Here is an 18456-nt window from a genome sequence, read left to right as displayed (position 1 = left end):
GTGTACTGATGTCGTCTCCCTCTTGAGTCTCCTCCCACCCATTCCCACCCCTCCAGGTTACCGCAGAGCCCCAGTCTGAGTTCCCTGAGTCATACAGCAAATTCCCATTGGCTCTTTATCGACTTATGTTAATTATGTGCAACCATGCTCCCCTCTCCATTTCTCTCTCCCTCCTCCCCCACCCTTCGTCCATAAGTCTGTTCTCCATGTGTGCATCTCCATCGCTGCTCTTTGAACAGGTTCGTCAGTGCCATCCTTTTAGATTCCATATATATGCATTCATATATGATATTTGATTTTTTGACTTCACTCTGTATAATAGGCTCTAGGTTCATCCACCTCATTAGAACTGACTCAAGTGCATTCCTTTTTTGGGCTGAGTAATATCCCCTTGTATATATGTACCACAACTTTATCCATTCATCTGGCGATGGACATCTAGGTTGCTTCCATGTTCCAGCTGTTGTAAATAGTGCTGCAATGAACATTGAAATACACATGTCTTTTTCAGTTTTGGTTTCTTCAGAGTCTATGCCCTAGAAGTGGTATTGCTGGGTAATATGGTGGCTTATTTGGTTTTTCATTTTAAAAAATGTTGTTTTGGTTTCGCTGGGTCTTCGTTGCTGCGAGAAGTCTTTCTCTAGTTGCGGTGTCTGGACTTCTCATTGTGGTCACTTGTTACAGAGTGTGGCCTCTGGAGCACAGGCTTGGTAGAGGCTCGGGGGCGTAGTTACTCTGATGCGTGTGGCATCTTCTAGAGCAGAACCTGTGTCCCCTGCATAAGCAGGCAGATTCTTAATCACTGGACTACCAGGGAAGTCCACTTGTTTGTTATGATTAGTTGAACTGGATCTTTGTGGTCGCACACACCTTCACACACCTTCGTTGCCCTTCTTAAAAAAATAGAGGCAAATGCTGAATCCTCCCTGCTATCTTTTTGCATATGAAAGGGATTTAAAATATCACCTAGGTAAGCTGGGTTACTAGTTGACCTTGTTAGCTGAAGTGGGGAAGAAATTATATTTGGCACCACACGGCCATGATGTGAGCCAAATCAGCCAGTAGTCTGGTTTGTGGTGTGTAATAAGTTAAAGTGACTGGAAATGCTGTATATTCTTGGCCAGCACTCAGAGTTGTTATGTTAATTTTATGTGGTTTATTTTGATTACAAAATAGTTTACTTTTAAAATGTGAGTTTGGGAATTCTAGGATAGTTGTTTTGTTGTAGAAGGCTTTGGAAAACATTATCATGGAGTCTGTCTTTCCTAATTTGTTTATCCCATATAAATGTCTTTTTCTAAGGTAGAAATTTTTCTTTTATTTTGCTTTGGCCCCTACTTCCAGCTTATTTCTTCAGAGGTATAATTGACTTGTCAGTTCTGTGCTTTTGTTAACAATAATACCTCCTGAAGTAATAGTTGTTAGGACGAATCTCATTTTTCTCTCCCTCTTAGAAAGTGTAGGCTTCTGCGGAAGAGTTAAAACTGCAGATATATGTTCCCCAGCATTTATTATAAAAAAAGTCTTTGTTGCTTTTAATCTTACATTATTTTATAGTGGCATTCTTATTTGCTTCTTTCAAAGCTTACTTTAAAATATAGCAGATTATTTATACAACCTGTTTCATTTTTTTATTTTATTTTATTTTGGCCACTCAGTGTGGCTTGAGGGATCTTAGTTCCCTGACCAGGGATTGAACTGTGCCCCCTGCAGTGGAAACACAGAGTCCTGTCCACTGGACTGCCAGGGAATTCCCTAGAACCCGTTTTTTTAAATTATGCGACTCATATAAGGGTAATTTATCACTTTCCCATTTTTCCTTCACATAATTATAGGAAATTCAGTTCTTATTTGGAGCACTGTTTCAACTTTTTTGTGGTCTATTCCTTTGTTCCTTTAGCACAGGAATTTTATTGAAAAATGTCTGGCAATATAGGCAGCTGTGTTAGACTATAAAAAAGTAAACAGTAGAAGGGGAAGAAGCAAACTTTGTCTTTGGGAGGAGGTGGGGGGCTACTGTTTAATGGCAATGAAAAATGGCTTTGAGTTGGAATTTTAAATTGTGATGAAATTTTAACATGGCTTAAATTTAGTTGCTCCACAATGCCTTTGTTTTATATGTGTGCTTTCTCTTCGAAACTAAAAACTTGTTTTAAACTAGTTTTAAAAAGATGCTATTTACCAGGGAAAATTGAGTGTTCTGAAATGAAATGTGTCGCCTTTCAGGCCATCAGAAAAGGGAACTTCTTTTGAATGGATCAATTGATACTGATGTGCTCTGTAAAATTCCTCTCTGAATTCTGCCTTCAGATAGTATAAGCATGGGTTAAGTCCTGAAATCTGTTTCATCGACGTGGCACCCTCTGTTCAACTACCAACGAGGTCTCCGAACGTCTCCGAGTTCTGTGTAAATGCAGCCCTAGCTCAGTTGTAGCCTGAAATGCTCGTTTTGTTCCCACATGTCTGGCTTTACCCTTCTGCGTTTCCTCACAGCGTGTCTAATTTGTAGAGCTGGCCAAGCCTGTTGGTGCTGTTGTGGCCGCCTCGAGGGCAGAATGACTAAGTTGCATGACGAACCATAAATCAGGAGGCACAGACTCATCTTTCCTTCCCTCAAGATCAGACGCGTAGCAGGTCATTCAGTATATAATTATGAATTGATAGGAGAAAGAATCGGTACTAAACGTGTTTTTCTCACTCTCCTGTATGTGTTATTCATGTTACATTCTGGTAAGAATTACTCAAAACTGAATGAATCTTCCGAAGACAGTGGTGTGGGTGAGTGGGTGGTTTGGGCATGCAGGAGGTTGGGTGACTTTTAAAACTTGCTAGGAGCTCAGAGCTGCTGATCTTCCTGGTGTGTGATGACTTGAAGGGAAACATGTTGGGACATGTTATGCGGAACCAGGTTAGCCAAATGTCTACAACACATTCTTAATTCAAAAAGTTGCGTTCGGTAAAATAATTCTTCAGGTGCAGATCTATTCTACACATACAGGGTATTCACGTTGTTACTTCTGATCTTTTTCACTTGGCTTTCATATATGTATTTGTTAATTATTATTTTGTTACATGTATTATTCCAAAAGTAGTTTCCATAGGTTGGTTTTAGACTTAAACTAGATAAAATGCCTTCTCAGCTTTAGTACAACTGAGAGGATGTCTGCTTACATGTAATCCAAGTATTCTCAGGTTCAGACTGTAGTTCAGACAGGATCATGACCCCTGCTAGAGAATTTAGTCACTTAGTCCTCTTTTCTGTTTGTTGGTTTTCAAACTTTAAATTTTTAATTTCGTATTGGAGCATAGCCTATCAGCAGTGTTGTGGTAGTTTCAGGTTAACAATGAAGGGACTCAGCCATACATATACATGTCATATATGCATTTAGAAAGCTTCTCACAAACTGTTGCTCAAAACAAATTAAACAGAGCTGCTTATCTCAGGGCGGCGAATTGCATACACATAGTCAAGTCAGAACTGTATGATAATTTCAGCTCCATCACCTGCCAGCTGGAAAACTTGAGTGAGTTACAGAACTGCTCTCCATCCTACTTTCGTCATCTGTTTGGTTTCACTGTTATCCACCTGGCAGGGGTACTGCAAACGTATAGGAGGAAATAGTGTTTGGCACAAAATGGTGTTTAATAAATATCACCATTTATGTCAGTAGAATCTTAGAAGTTAATAGGTGCTGTGGTAGATGGAAAGAGATCAGAGGAAAGGAAACCTGTGCTCAGGAAATGCAAAGTAGAGTTGACGAGAGTCATATTAATATTGTATAGAAATAGTATCTAATCAACTCAGATTGATGGTTGTGACCTCTAGCAGTTAAAGGAGGCTTTGGGGCTGAGTGGGAGTGACCCATGGTCTAATTTGGTTAAAGGATTATGAAGATAAGAGGATTTTATAGGGGAGTTACCTGAGCAAAGGTGAGAAGGCTTATGCCTCTTGTCATTTACAGAAGAGAAAAAACTGGTTTGAGTGGAACATACTCTCCCCAGCCAATTCCTTCAAAGTTTAATTTCCCCCCAAAATTCTGTTTAGGAATAGAAAGTTACAATGTGGCAAATATTTCTGCAGCATTCTCTATTTTTGGCACTTTTATTTTTCCAAATCAGAAGTTAGCAATCCTATTCACTCGAGGGCTAGAGAGGCCATGTTTTAGATTTTGGAGGCCACATACAATCTCTTCTCATTGTTTCTTTACAATCCCTTTAAAAACAGGAAAACCATACTTTTCTCTGGGCTGCCCCAAAATTGAGTGAGGGTCAAGGGCTGCCTTTTGCTGTGTTTTCATCCATGTTCCTTAAGGTATAGGGTGTGTGTCTGTGTGTCTCTGCTGATCGGAGTTTTGCCACAGCATCTAACTGCCTTATGCAGTGTTTCCTTGGTCACATATCTTCAAACTTTCTGTCCAGTAATGATCTCCTACATATAAAACTTTTCTCTGAATCAGTAGTAAGGGGTTAAGTTGCCACTCTTTGGAGCTGTTAGCTTTTAATGATGTTTTTCAACCGGGGCTAGATTTTGCCCACCTGGGGACACTTGGCAAAAATCTGGAGACTTCTGGGCGGGGGGAGACATTTTTAATTGTTAAAACTGGGAGTAGGTAGAGGTTGGCATGGTACTAAAAATCCTATAGTACCCAAGACACCATCCCCACTCCCAACAAAGATTTATCTGCCCTACATACCACTGATACTGAGGTTGAGAAACCCTGCCTTTATGGTGGATGGCATTGGTCTGTTTCTTGGATATGCTTCTCTTTACTTCATTGTAGGCCCTTACAAGAGGGAAAGTGTTATAAGAATTGCAGGGTTCCAGACAATTGGTGGCATAGTTTACATGATACATTATGGCTAGTCACAGCTCTTATTTCTTAGTTCTGTAAAGGCTCTTCAAGTCCCTCCCATCTCCCCAGAAAACTTAGGGCAGTTGTCTTCCTAAAGCATCTTCATCCTTTGGCTCCAGTTTTTCTGTCCTGTCATTACATTCTTTGAAAATGACCCAGAATTAATACATACAGTACAGTTTGCCAATGATGATCATTTTTTAAAAGCTTATTTTGCATTGGGGCGTAGACAAACAATGTTGTGATAGTCCCAGGTAGCAGGGAAGGGACTCGGCCACACACATACATGGATCCATTCTCCCCCAAACTGCCCTCCCATCCAGGCTTCCACGTAACATGGAGCAGAGTTCCCTATGCTATACAGTAGGCCCTTGTTGGTTATCCGTTTTAAATATAGTAGTGTATCCAGGCAACTGTAAGTTCATTCTCTAAGTGTGTGAGTCTTTCTGTTTTATAAGTTCATTTGTATCATTTCTTTTTAGATTCTGTATATAAGGGATGTCATCCGTAGATCTCCTTCTCTTACTTCATTCAGTATGACAGTCTCTAGGCCCCTCCACGTTGCTGCAAATGGCATTACTTCATTCTTTTAGTGGTCGAGGGATATTCCACGGTATAAATGTGCCACATCCTCTTTGTCCATTCCTCTGTTAAGGAGCATTTAGGCTGCTTCCAGGCTATCAGGTTGCTATTGTCAGCAGTGCTCCAGTGAACGTTGGGGTGCATGTATCCTTTCAGATCATGTTTTTCCTCAAATATACGTGCTCAGCGCTTCAACTGAGCACACACAACCACGTTCTGTTTGGGGGCTTCCCAGGTGGCGCTCGTGGTAAAGAACCCGCCTGCCAATGCAGGAGACGGACTCGGGTTTGATCCCTGGGTCGGGGAGCTCCCCTGGAGAAGAGAATGGCAACCCACTCCAGTATTCTCACCTGGAGAATCCCATGGACAGAGGAGCCTGGTAGGCTACAGTCCATAGGGTCACACAGGATCAGACGCAACTGAAGCGACTCAGTACGCACAAGCACGAACATAGGGCCAAGAGTGGGATTGCAGGGTCATGTGGTAGCACTGTTTCTTAGTTTTTTTTAAAGGAATCTCCCTACTGTTCTCCTTAGTGGCTGCATCAATTTACATTCCCACCAACAGTATAGGAGGGTCCTTCTCTCCACACCCTCTCCAGCATTTATTGTTTCTGGATTTTTTGATGATACCCGTTCTGGCTGGTGTGAGGTGATATCTCATTGTGGTTTTGTAGTTTTGATTCACATTTCTGTAATCATTAGTGATGTTGAACATCTTTTCGTGTGTCTCGGCCATCTGTATGTGTCCTTTGGCGAAATGTCTATTTAGGTCTTCTGCCCATTTGTTGATTGACTTGTTTGTTTTGATGTTGTTAAGCATCATGAGCTGTTTGTAAATTTTGGAAACCAGTCTGTTGACAGTCATATCATTTGCAAATTTTCTCTCCCAGTCTGTGGGTTGCCTTTTTGTTTTGTTGTTTCCTTTGCTGTGCAGAAGCTTTTGAGTTGAAGTAGGTCCCATTTCTTTACTTTTGTTTTTATTTCCATTATTCTGGTAGATGGGTCGAAAAATGATACTGCTGCAGTTTATGTCAGAAAGTGTTCTGCCAATGTTTTCCTCTTAAGAGTTTTATTGTGTCTTGTCTTATATTTAGGTCGTTAATCCATTTGGGGCTTCTTTTTGTGTATGGTGTTAAAGAATAATCTAATTTCATTTTTTTACAAGTAGTTGTCCAGTTTTCCCAGCACCATCTGTTGAAGAGACTGTTTCCAACATCGTGTAGTCTCGCCTCCTTTGTCATAGATTGACCAAGGACAATCATTTTAATGACCCCGGTCAGAGGTCATTACTCGGTTGCTTGAACATCTCCTGGGGATTGATTTTCTAATCCCTCGGTGGGCAGCACATTTATTTCATCACCCGGTGATTAATGTAAAGGGTGAGGCTACAGGGGGAATGCAGAAATTATCTACCATTTTAGCTTGATTATCCTATGAGTATACAAATAGGCATCTGATGAGCTCAGATGTTTTTTTAGTCATAAATGTGACCCTCTCAAAGTGTCCTTATCATGGGTTATGAAAGTTGGTCACCTAAAATCAGGGAGCTTCAAGTATTAAATGCCTGCTTTGTGTCCTCAGCTTGTTTTATCTCATTTAATTTTCACAAAAGTCCAGGAGGGTAAAGGTGATCACAGCTTTGGCTTTACAAATGGCATGAAGTTTAGTGGGGTTAAGTAATTTGCCAAGGAACATATGGTTGCCTTTCTACATGTAGTATTTTTAACTACAGAGAAATATAACTGGTGAGAGACAACAGAAAAATGAATTTGCCTAGTGTGGGGAAAAGCAATGCAATGTCTCTTTACTGGAGAAGGGAAAGAGGAAGCTGATGGGAATGAAATAGAAAAGGATGTTGAATTGAGAACAGAAAAGAATATTACCCATTCAGAAGACTGACTATGATTCTTGGTGGGAAAGACATCTCTGAGTTGTTTTTACATTGTATCCTCTTTGTTCACAGTTAAATGGTACCTACTTTTATTAATATTTGTCTTCATTTTTTACCCATATTACAAAATACCAGTCAGAAAACATTTTTATAAAACACTTTAACAACCACCACGCAGATGGCTGTTTTCATTTTAAACGTGAGAAAAGGTAGTCCTATAGTATTATTTGTTGTGTGCATTGTACTTCACTATAAAGCTTATAACAGTGAATTCATGACAAAGTGACTATAGCCCTGAAACTTGAAAATAAAAGAAACAAACCATTTTAATGACTGTTGGCTTTCTAAGGTAACTATTTTGACAAAGTCACATGCTTTAGACTGCAAATTCATAAAACCTGGCAGAAACCTCTTTTGGTTGCATCTTCAACACAGCTTGAGCCATGCATTTCCTAAAAGCCGTGTTTCCTGGCTTATCCAGACAGTGTACTCATTTGATCAGAAGTCACATTGGTCACTGTTGGCCCTGAGTACTTGAGTTGTTTCTACACATCTACTCTGAAAAGACAAGCATTTGTTGCCATCTAAGATAGCTGTGTTGTGGGACTCCAAAAATCTTGTAAAAAGGACTTCAGGATAAAAATAGTATCAGAGATACAATGTTGTCAGTAATCTGAAAAGTTTTTGAACATTAGGCTTAAAGCCATTCAATACCTTGTGATTTTGGTAGATGTAACTATATCTTTAGGTCAGCATGGTTGTTGCTGGTATGTGCTGTAAAGGTAAGGTAGGGATTCTGTTAATTTCACTGTGTACTTCATGGTTTGACAGTAAAGTGCTCATTATTCATGCATTCGCTACCCCTCAATAAACATTTTATTCCTGGTATTATTCCTCAGGACAGAGTTGATTTGGCCATCTTAGTCCAAAGGGGCAATTGGATACTTCAGGAACTGTGGGTGAAGTCCAGACTGATGGGAAGCAACTATTCTGAGATTTCAAAGAATTTTCAATCCAGATGCATTTTACTTCTTGGCTCCATGACAGTTTAATTTGGGGTTAAAAGCAAGCTCATTTTACCTCCCCAAAAGATTTCCTTAACTGAATTTCCCAGGTTTAAATTTTGAGAAGAATAGTTCAGCCTCCCGGTATGGAGCATCTCAAGTTGAAGATATGGGAAATATAATCTTAGCAATGATTTCAGACCCTTATAGTAAGTATTGGTGTTAAAACAATGGGGGCCTAGAATCTGATCCCATCCACTTATCCTCACCTGTGCTTCTGAGTCCTGTTCTGCCCCACCCACGCACTCATAGCTTTCTCTCCAGCTTAATGGATGACTTGTATGTTCTCATTTTAGATCACAGGTTTTCAGATCCAGAGAGAGTAAATTACAAATTTGAAAGTGGCACTTGGTAAGTACTTGCATACTACTCCATTGGAGTCTTTCAATGTGTTTGTATTCATATTGTGGTTTTAACTCCCCTTATATTTTAGTGACTTTACTGACCCTTTTGGCTATCCATTTTCTACTATTACATCATTCATTAAAGGAGATTGTGATTTAAAGTGTGCTTGGATGTTGGGATTAACATTTAATGAAATATTTGTATCCTTAGTCACTATGACCTTAGGGACCTCTTGTGTTCCTATCTGTGATTTTGATTTTAGCCTCTCTGAACTGTCCATCCTCACTGGAAAATTTCCAAGGGGAAAAAATCACAGGGCTTAAAAGAGTTCACAAGGTTTTTACTGAGATAATTTTAAGTATGTTCTATCAGCTCCTACTTTAAAGCACAGGAAATAATTGGGGAGAAGTATGAAATGGTGGCATCTCTGTTTGTGATCACAGGTAGACCTATTTGTACATCACTGCACTGGCTTGCATGAGATTACTTGGTGCCTGAAGTGAGCAGAAACTTCTGACATCTTTGCCCACTAGAGAGACACTGAGGCCTATTTAGTTGTGGGAAAAGTGACTCATTAAGAAAATGTCCTCAGAGTACTGAAAATAAAAATATGGGAGGAATAGAACATCAAAAGATGTCAAAATATAGAACAGGTGATTTACAAATGACTCATTAAGGTATGGGAACTCCCAAGCATTTTCATAAACACTCTGATGCCTCCCTGTTTGATAGGGGAGATATTTTAATGGCAGGCTTCTGACCACGTGCACGCATTACTGATGTGGGTTAATTACCAGCTTTATGGGAATCTTAAGTTTTTGTGGTCAAGCTGGATCTAAACCCCACTGGTGTACTGGCCAGATGAGAGAATGGATTTAAACCTATGCTTCTCAGCTCTAGGAAGTTACAGGCCATCAGGGTGTTGGGAGGATTGTTCTTCCTCTGAATTGATCTCGGGTTCTTGTGAGAACAAGGAAGCAGCAACTTAGCTGATAGGTGGTTTGCTGGGTGAGCAGGCCGTGCTGAACTTGCATAGGCAGTTGCCTTTGTGAAGTTACCCACCTAAAGAATACTTTGAACTATATACCCAGAGAATTTTTGAAGTTATGAAGTACAGTGGGCAGATGACAAGTCTGTCTGAACTCCAAATGAAGAATAGCTCAAGTGCAGATAGGCCAGTTGTCTTAGGAGGGGTAGTAGGTCAGACTGCCTAGTGTTAATCATGTGAGCTGAAGTTCTGCTTGATCCACAGCAGCAAGATGGAACTTATTGATGACAACACAGTAGTCAGGGCACGAGGTTTACCATGGCAGTCTTCGGATCAAGATATTGCAAGATTCTTCAAAGGACTCAATATTGCCAAGTTGGTTTTCCTTAATCTCTATTTGACTTAACAGTCCCAAGGGGATAAATAGATGTTGTGTCATTTTCCTCCTCACTGTTATTTTTTTTTCCCCCATTGTTTTCTGTTCGGTTATTTTTCAAAGGGGCGGTGCAGCACTTTGTCTGAATGCCCAGGGTCGGAGGAACGGAGAAGCCCTGGTTAGGTTTGTGAGCGAGGAGCACAGAGACCTAGCTCTGCAGAGACACAAGCACCACATGGGGAGCCGGTACATCGAGGTACGTGCTCAGCCTGACAGGTGATGCCTGACAAGCCTGGCGTCTTGAACAAGTGTGCACATCAGAAGGCTCAGAAACTGCATTTCATTTCCTTTTATCTTTCCTTAGGTTTACAAAGCAACAGGTGAAGATTTTCTTAAAATTGCTGGTGGTGAGTACCTTTTCATACAATGTGGCTGTGTTGAGAAGGATCTAAAATTTTGCTTATATACCAAAGGCAGATAAATATAATCGTGAATGTTTTTTTACTCCCAATGAAACATGGGAGTTGACTTTTATTCTTTTGATAGAAGGAAGAAATATCCAATAGTATCAGGTAGTGTACTGTGTAACACTTATCCTAAGGCTTAAGTCAACCAAATGTAGTTAAATAGCAATTAAACATACTTATACAAAGGCCAAAGGGTACATGTAAAGTCATGTACAAAGGGAAAGAGCAGTTCATGAAAGAAATTAAATAGTCTGAAAACTTTCAAACAGCCATAACGGCTGTACCCGAATACCTGGAATTGTTGCATATCTGCTTCTAATTTTTTTATCAACTTCATAACTCATCAGTGGCGAGGAACATGGTAGCTTTCTGGCTTCTAGTATTTTAGAATATGTGATGTTTGAAGTAACATGGTCAAAAAGAAGTAGGAATAGGAAGTCTTTATCTAATTCTGGAGTGATTTGTAACTGTAAAACCTAAAAATAATAGATACATATAAAGTATCAACTGTGGTTTGTCCAACAGATGTTTTTCTTTGCTCATATTGCTTTAATCTCCTTTCTCCTTTTAGTATATTATGAATATCTTCTTAAATATCTCAGTGTTCCTCAGTGCTCATTGCCAGGCTTCCCAGGTGGCGCTAGTGGTAAAGAATCCACCTGCCAATAAGGAGAGGCGCAAGATAAGGGGTTGATCCCTGGGTCAGGAAGATCCCCTGGAGAAGGAAATGGCAACCGACTGCAGTATTCTTGCCCAGAAAATCTCATGGACATAGGAGCCTGGTGGGCTACAGTCCATGGGGTCACAAAGAGTTGGACACGACTTAGCACGCACATGGAATTATATTTACCATAATTTTTTATGAAAACAATCGTATTGGAAACAAGCTCCCATTGCCCAACTTTTCACTCTATAAGTATGTTGCAGTGAATATGTTTGTATCTCTGTATGTGCCACTCATTAGGATAAATTCCTAAAAATGGGATAACTAGATCAAAGAATATGGACATCTTAAGGGTTTTTGACACATATTGCCAAAATATGCTAAGGTGGCTTTCACTTAAATACAGAGAACTTTTATACCCTTTCATTATAATTTTATTATTTATCCCTGATAAAAGTCTTTACAACTGTAAAACTTGTAGTAACAACATTCTGTTAATACAATTTGCTGATATATATCTTGCACTTATTTCTTGAAATAAACCAAGGCTTCCAAATTAAAAACTTCAAGTTTAATAGGGTTTCCAGTGTTTGATATTCATTGGGGATAAAGTATATTTGGAAGTCCTGACCATAAAGCTATGGTCCTGAGGTTCCATAGTAGGTAACATTGTACATCGCAGGTGGCAAAGTTGACTGAGTGTTTATTTGAGTATTTGCTACAAGGCAGCATTGTACAAAATGCTTCATGTTCAGCAGAGTATTGATAAATGTTGAAACTAGCTGCCATATGTGTTCATTATCCTCTCTACTTGAGTATGTTTGGACCTTTCCTAATAAGTAATTAGGAAAACAATAACAAAACTCACTAAATGCTTTGTATGTAATCACTTACTCTCATAATTTATGAGGTAGGTAATTTTACTCCCATTTTACAGATGAGCAAACTGAGGTACAGAGATTAAACTTGACTGAGGTCACAGCCTGGAAAATGATAAAGCCACAGTTGTACCCAGGCATTCTAGCTTCAGAGTCTGTGCCCTTAACCACCATGACTAGTTACTTCTTCAAGAATATGATTGTTGGTCCATGATTTAACTGCTACTTTCCTAAATTAAGAGAGGCAGTTTTTGAAAAGGGTGGAGGGGAAAGTTTCAAATTAATTGGAAGCTAGTTCTGATTCCTGGAATGTTACTATGAATTCTTTGGGTAGTGCAGGTCTTAATTATAAATTCAGGACATTGCCAAAGATTTCATCATTTTAATTTTGGTGAAGTTGATGTCTTTAACCGTTTGTCCCTGTGCTTCCTGCTGTTTGTGTTCCCAGGTACATCCAATGAGGTGGCCCAGTTTCTCTCCAAGGAAAACCAAGTCATTGTCCGCATGCGGGGGCTCCCCTTCACGGCCACGGCTGATGAAGTGGTGGCCTTCTTTGGACAGCATTGCCCCATCACTGGGGGGAAGGAAGGCATCCTCTTTGTTACCTACCCGGATGGTAGGCCCACAGGGGATGCTTTTGTCCTCTTCGCTTGCGAGGAATACGCACAGAACGCACTGAGGAAGCATAAAGACTTGTTGGGTAAAAGATACATCGAACTCTTCAGGAGCACAGCAGCTGAAGTTCAGCAGGTTGGTGGCTTTGCCTTATTTCTATCCTCTTTTTGTTTGATTTATTTTTTAACTGAAATATAGTTCATTTGCAATGTTTTAGGTATATAGCAAAGCAATTCAGTTATATATATATATATTCTTTTTCAGATTTTTTCCATTATAAGGTATTACAAGACATTGAATATAATTTCTATTCATTATTTCGGATCCTACATTATTTGGTGTGCTAAAATAAAACTTGGAAATAAAATTTGGAAATTACAGAAAGTAAAAGCACGTGAAAAAAGTCTTATTCTGTAACTAAATGAGAGCCACTATTATCTTAATATACACACAAAAAAATTCAGTCTTTAATTCTATGTCTAACAGCAGCATATAATTCATTTAGAAAGTCTATTGTGCCAGGGTTTTTTTTTTTCCTATCATTAGAAATTTCTAGGTAAACATGCTAATAAAACGGTCAGTTTCTGATTGATTTCTTTAGAACTGGATATAGGGAAATAAGGTTTTAATGTCTTGCCAAATTTATTTCCCAAAAGGCTTGATCACTTTCTTGCTGCTGGGAGAGTGCAAAGTGTCCTTTTGTCCTGCTGCTGTTCATCCCTTTCAGAATTGAGCACTCTTTTTGAGACACGGACGGAGCAGTCAATTCCTGAAAACATGCCAAGATCCGAGCATAAAACTGTCTCTAGGGTCTCAAGCCTTTCAGCTGTTCTTCTTGACTTACAAGCTGATCATTTCACTTCAGGGGTCAGTTAGCTTTGCACCTGAGATCATGTAGACTGTTTCACATGGCTCTTCAACTTATTCTACTTGATTCGATAGTAGGATATAGTCATTTCAGTGATTTTCTTTGGTCTTTTTTGCAAGCAGTTCAGACACTGACTCTACCGTTATTTCAGTGAGTTCCTAAAATGATTTTGTCTAGCTTCGCAAAGCCCATTGTAATGATTTAAAATAATTCTCCAAAGTTAAATAGAGCCATCATCTGCTAGAATATCAGACTGATTTTTGTGCTCAAATAAATGTAAGGGAAATGTTAAATTTACTCTGTGTTCTATTGTACTGGTGCTCTTGAATCTTAAACTATGAGCATACTTGTAGTATAATCAATTGTACTTGTTGAAAGTGAGTATCATAAATTCTGAATCTCTAAAATATGCTGAGCATGCTCAAGGCTTAAAACATCCTGCCCAAACTAGAGGGCGGGGGGTGAAATTTTTATTTTAGATCTTTAATTCAAAAGAACTGTTTCATGGAAATCATCCCCTAGAATGTATTACCCCAGAGCCTTGGCTGCTGCTGCTGCTACTGCTGCTAAGTCACTTCAGTCGTGTCCGACTCTGTGTGACCCCATAGATGGCAGCCCACCAGGCTTCCCCGTGCCTGGGATTCTCCAGGCAAGAACACTGGAGTGGGTTACCATTTCCTTCTCCAATGCATGAAAGTGAAAAGGGAAAGTGAAGTCGCTCAGTCGTGTCTGACCCTCAATGACCCCATGAACTGCAGCCCACCAGGCTCCTCCATCCATGGGATTTTCCAGGCAAGAGTACTGGAGTGGGGTGCCACTGTCTTCTCCAGCTACTGTTTGTTTATTGGCTTGGATGTAGAGTGTGCTATCTCTATGACTTTGCCATAGGTGGTTTTGAGTGTAGGGGGAAGTTTTCTCTTTCCTGCCTCCCATCTCTAATAATTTATTTTAATATGTACTGAAGTAGTCTTAGACTTTCTGCTTTCTTTGTTACTAATAATCACTTGGGAACTTTTTACTCTCCTTCTATTTGGCAGGTACTGTAGGTGCTAGACCATTTCCTGTCCCAAGTTTGTTTATAACCACATTTGTTTTCTATTCATGTTCTTCCCCCTAATGTTTGTACTGTGTCTGGATTGTTTGTATATTTTCTTAAAGTCTTGCTTTCTCTTTGGCTGTGTTGTGTTTACTTTTTATTATTGTCACCTCTTATTCACCTAGCAATTGGACAGGCTGTGAGTGAGGAAGTTAGGGCAGTCTGGGGGGAGTTCATGGATTGTCTTATATTTTTAGTTATGAGCTGGTAACTAGTTGGGCTTCTCTCATAGCTCAGTCGGTAAAGAATCTGCCTGCAATGCAGGAGACCTGGGTTCAATTCCTGGGTTGGGAAGATCCCCTGGAGAAGGAAATGGCAACCCACTCCAGTATTCTTGCCTGGAGAATCCCATGGACAGAGGAGCCTGGTGGGCTGCAGTCCATGGGGTCCCAAGAGTCAGACATGACTTAGCGAATAGACCACCACCACATGAGCTGATAAAGGCTACAGTGGTAAATGGCTCAGAAATCTTGGGGATTCCACACATGGCATTTAGGCATACGCTAAACTACAACAAAAGTAGACAACAACCTTGTAACATGAGTTTTGCCTGGGAGCAATTCTTTCTCCATTCCAAAATGTACCTGACCTCTCATCCATTCTCAAGAGAGCTGAATTCCATGAATTTAAAAGATAGGATCCTCTCTTTTGCCACTGTCTCGAATTCATATGGAAATTGACTTTTTATTTTCACTAATAGATTTTTTTTTCAGGTTTATGTTATCCAGGCATTCTGCTTTACATATCATTATAAATGTGACATATTTTAATGTAATTGAGTCACTATTTGACCTGTGGTTCCTCTACTGGGTCGTTTTCTTTATAGTCTTGGGTTTGGAGGTGGAATGTGAAGATAATATTGACAGCACTATTTAATGAAATGAAATCTAGTGGGTTGTCCATAAGTCCACATTTTAACAATATGTCCTGAAAAGCAGCAGACTTGAGTACTTTCTCAAAGCAGATAGTGATGCATTTGTCTGTGGGAGAGGATGAGGGTGGGATGATTTGGGAGAATGGCATTGAAACATGTATATTATCATATGTGAAACTAATCGCCAGTCCAGGTTCGATGCATGATACAGGGTGCTCAGGGCTGGTGCACTGAGATGACCCAGGAGGGTTGGTATGAGGAGGGAGGGGGAAAAAAAAAGTCCTTAATCTAAGTTCATTGTGTTGTGTGTGGCATATACCTCAGAATGCCTCTAACAAAAGTGGGCTCACAATCTCCCAGCTGAAAACCATGAACGACTTTCTCTATGAGTGCTTCTCAAACTTTATTATGCTGGTTGATCACCCGGGGATCTTGTTAAACTGCAGACCCATACGGACCAGGTTGGGGTGGAGCTGAGAGGATGCATTTCTAGCCATTCCCCAGGGACGCCAGCCCTGGCCTGCAGGCAGCATTGCAGTAACAAAGCTCTAAATGACTTCTGTTTTGCTTTGAGCACAGGTGCTGAATCGATTCTCCTCGGCTCCTCTCATTCCACTTCCAACCCCTCCCATTATTCCAGTACTACCTCAGCAGTTTGTGCCCCCTACAAACATTAGAGACTGTATACGCCTTCGAGGTCTTCCCTATGCAGCCACAATTGAGGATATCCTTGACTTCCTGGGGGAGTTTTCCACCGATATCCGAACTCATGGGGTCCACATGGTATTGAACCACCAGGTAAGAAAATCACTTACTGGAAAACTGATTTGCTGCTTCTTATTAAAGACACTCTTCAGTAAACAAGTAACAATTGTTCATCTGTTTGTATAGTAAGTTTTGCAGGAAAAATTTAACTATAAATGCAAGAGATCTTTTAAGATGAGCTCCAGAAAGAATGCTGGAGTTGGTACAGTAATTCAGATTCAGCTCTGATTTCATTATCACATACGTCCACCAAGTCATCAATAGCATCAGGTCGGAGAAAAAGACGTTATCAGCATTTTACTACTGCAACTACTGAATTCTGCTGGAGTGAGAAAGCAATCATAGACAACATTTAAAAGCAATGAACATGTCTGTGCTCCTAAGTATTTTGTATCCATAGATGATTTATAAATGGCTTATTTCATGTAGCTATCAAATCACATTTAGTAGAGTGCAAACTCAGAAAGAACTTGTGTCTATACCACTTGGAACAGTATGTGATCATAAAAGACATTCAAATGTGTTAGTGTATTTGCGTGTGTGCTAAGTCATTTCAGTCGTGTCCAACTCTTTGCAACCCACCCAACTTCAGCCCGCCAAGCTCCTATGTCCATGGGATTCTCCAGTCAAGAACACTGGAGCGAGTTGCCATGCCCTCCTCCAGGGGATCTTCCCGAGCCAGGGGTCAAACCTGCGTCTCTTACGTCTCCTGCTTTGGCAGGCGGGTCTTTACCATTGGCGCCATAGTTGTTGAGAATCCTCTGTGGAAAATCTAGCCAGATTCGTATAGTATGCAATATATATTCTAAGAGTATTAAAAATAGGTATCGGCTTGGTATCTCTTGCTCTTTAAATAAAATTAATTATATTAGTTGCTGGGCAATTTGCCAGTATGTTGTGTTATCATACAGAACTCTAAATACCCATATAGCATGTAATTCTAATGAACGTTTTGGAACTGTTTATTAAAAAGCCAAGTTGTATTAATTTTTGAAAATATGTTTTCTGTGCATTATAGTCTGAATATAGGTTTGTATTAGAAATACCCACTTTTTCTAAACTGCTAGTTTCCCACTTTCTGTTTTCTTATGAAGATGGGTCACATTCATAACCATAGTCCTGTCTCACTGGAAAGTGCCTGCCACTGGGTATAGGGAACCAGAAGATACTGAGTCCCTTGTTAATGCGCCACACTAACACGTGCTCACTCTCACGTCACTTTTGAGCTATGTAACTTTTTATCCAACTAGGACTCCTTTCAGCATGTTTCTCTGATGGGAGGCCTTTTGAATCAAATTCCCCACAATTCAGCATCACCAGAGAATTGTTTGGGTTCTGAGTCACCATTTCTAGTAATCTAGGGGCTGTTGTTACTCTTTGATTAATAACCGTGGACAGATTGGCCTCTCATTGACCCTTGTGACCTACTGTGATTGCACCTGGGAGAAGTGCTTCTTTGATGATGGACAAGCTCTTAGCTGCCTCAAAGATGTTAGTTTTCCATCTTGGACTGGGTTTCCCTGGTGTCCTTAATTTCCCTGGTATGGTAACTCTGATGGTAACTTGCATGGTAATCATTTGCCATAACTAGTCCCTTAGAGACTTTAAAGAAACCCATAAAATAAAAAAAGGAGTCTTATAAGCCAGTTGTATCTTTCTTTCTCTGCCATAAAATGTCTATGCTAAATAAGACTAAGGCATTCTGGTCCTGTGTCGCAGAGATCCACCAGCTTTGTTTTAAATAGGATTTTTAGGAAGCTGTTAGTAACAGAGGAAATGTCTGTAAATACCTGTTGGCCAAGGTTTAAAATGGAGATGCAAAGGAAGAGGTGAGAGAAGGGCCCCCGCGCAGTGCTGGTGCTCCAACTCTGGCCACCCTTCGCCATGCTCTGCAACCCCAGCTCCTCCCCTTCTTCCCTGTCTACAGGCCACACCCCAATCTAGACCGGCTTCAGGGAGGAGGAAAAGGGATGTTACAGGTCAGTGAGGGACAGACTTGAGAGCCCATAGAGAACACTGGTTTGTTCATTTTCATGTAGGAGGATGGGTAAGGCTCTAATACTGGTTCTGTTACTAGCTTTTCTCAGTTGAGTGAGATTTAATCAGATTTTTCAGAAAGGGAAAAACC

General features: G+C 40.2%; 1 protein-coding gene across 6 annotated transcripts in view; it reads left to right on the top strand.

The window, feature by feature from the left end:
* The window catches only part of ESRP1 (epithelial splicing regulatory protein 1), a 58517-nt gene that overhangs the window by 10759 nt on the left and 29302 nt on the right, over positions 1-18456 (top strand). For 5 of the 6 annotated variants that reach the window (XM_061439348.1, XM_061439347.1, XM_061439349.1 and 2 more), the window contains exons 5-11: positions 8443-8541; positions 8689-8743; positions 9990-10100; positions 10225-10357; positions 10466-10508; positions 12559-12860; positions 16143-16361. In XM_061439348.1, the coding sequence (XP_061295332.1) occupies positions 8443-8541; positions 8689-8743; positions 9990-10100; positions 10225-10357; positions 10466-10508; positions 12559-12860; positions 16143-16361 (962 nt within the window). The remainder of the gene's footprint in view (positions 1-8442; positions 8542-8688; positions 8744-9989; positions 10101-10224; positions 10358-10465; positions 10509-12558; positions 12861-16142; positions 16362-18456) is intronic. The other variant, XM_061439345.1, reaches the window with a different exon arrangement.

The sequence above is a fragment of the Bos javanicus genome, chromosome 14, assembly GCF_032452875.1.
Source record: "Bos javanicus breed banteng chromosome 14, ARS-OSU_banteng_1.0, whole genome shotgun sequence".
In the NCBI taxonomy this organism is placed as follows: Eukaryota; Metazoa; Chordata; class Mammalia; order Artiodactyla; family Bovidae; genus Bos; species Bos javanicus.
This window is presented reverse-complemented; position numbering and strand designations above follow the sequence as displayed.